The sequence below is a fragment of the Tupaia chinensis genome, unplaced genomic scaffold (genome assembly GCF_000334495.1).
Source record: "Tupaia chinensis unplaced genomic scaffold, TupChi_1.0 Scaffold000067_2, whole genome shotgun sequence".
Taxonomy (NCBI): Eukaryota; Metazoa; Chordata; class Mammalia; order Scandentia; family Tupaiidae; genus Tupaia; species Tupaia belangeri.
Window position 1 is genome coordinate 9848 of NW_006159527.1, and position 279 is coordinate 10126.

The following is a 279-nucleotide window of genomic DNA, read 5'->3' on the forward strand; positions in this document are numbered from 1 at the left end:
CCTCCCTCCCAGCCCCAGAGCTTGTCCCGCCCGCCCTCTGAGCCAACCCTGCACCCCTGTCCCTCAGCCCAGGCCCCCCCAACACTGTCTGGCATCTTCGTCATGCAGAACCCGCCATCTGCCCTCCCCACTGCTAGCACCCCAGCACCTCCCGTCCCAGGCCAACCCCAGCCGCCTCTGCGTCCCCCTTCCCAGCCGCCCGAGGGACCATTGCCCCCAGCTCCCCACCTCCCTCCAACCTCCACCTCCTCCGTTGTGGCCTTCTCCTCTTTGACGTCC

The 279-nt window shown here is 68.8% G+C and overlaps 1 protein-coding gene across 1 annotated transcript in view; it reads left to right on the forward strand.

Moving 5' to 3' along the window:
* Window positions 1-6: 6 nt before the first annotated feature.
* LOC102476398 (BRD4-interacting chromatin-remodeling complex-associated protein-like) overlaps window positions 7-279 on the forward strand; it is a gene marked incomplete at its 5' end in the record, with an annotated part of 18932 nt that continues 18659 nt past the window's right edge. The window contains 1 exon segment of the mRNA XM_027767301.1: window positions 7-278. Within this exon segment, the coding sequence (XP_027623102.1) occupies window positions 7-278 (272 nt within the window).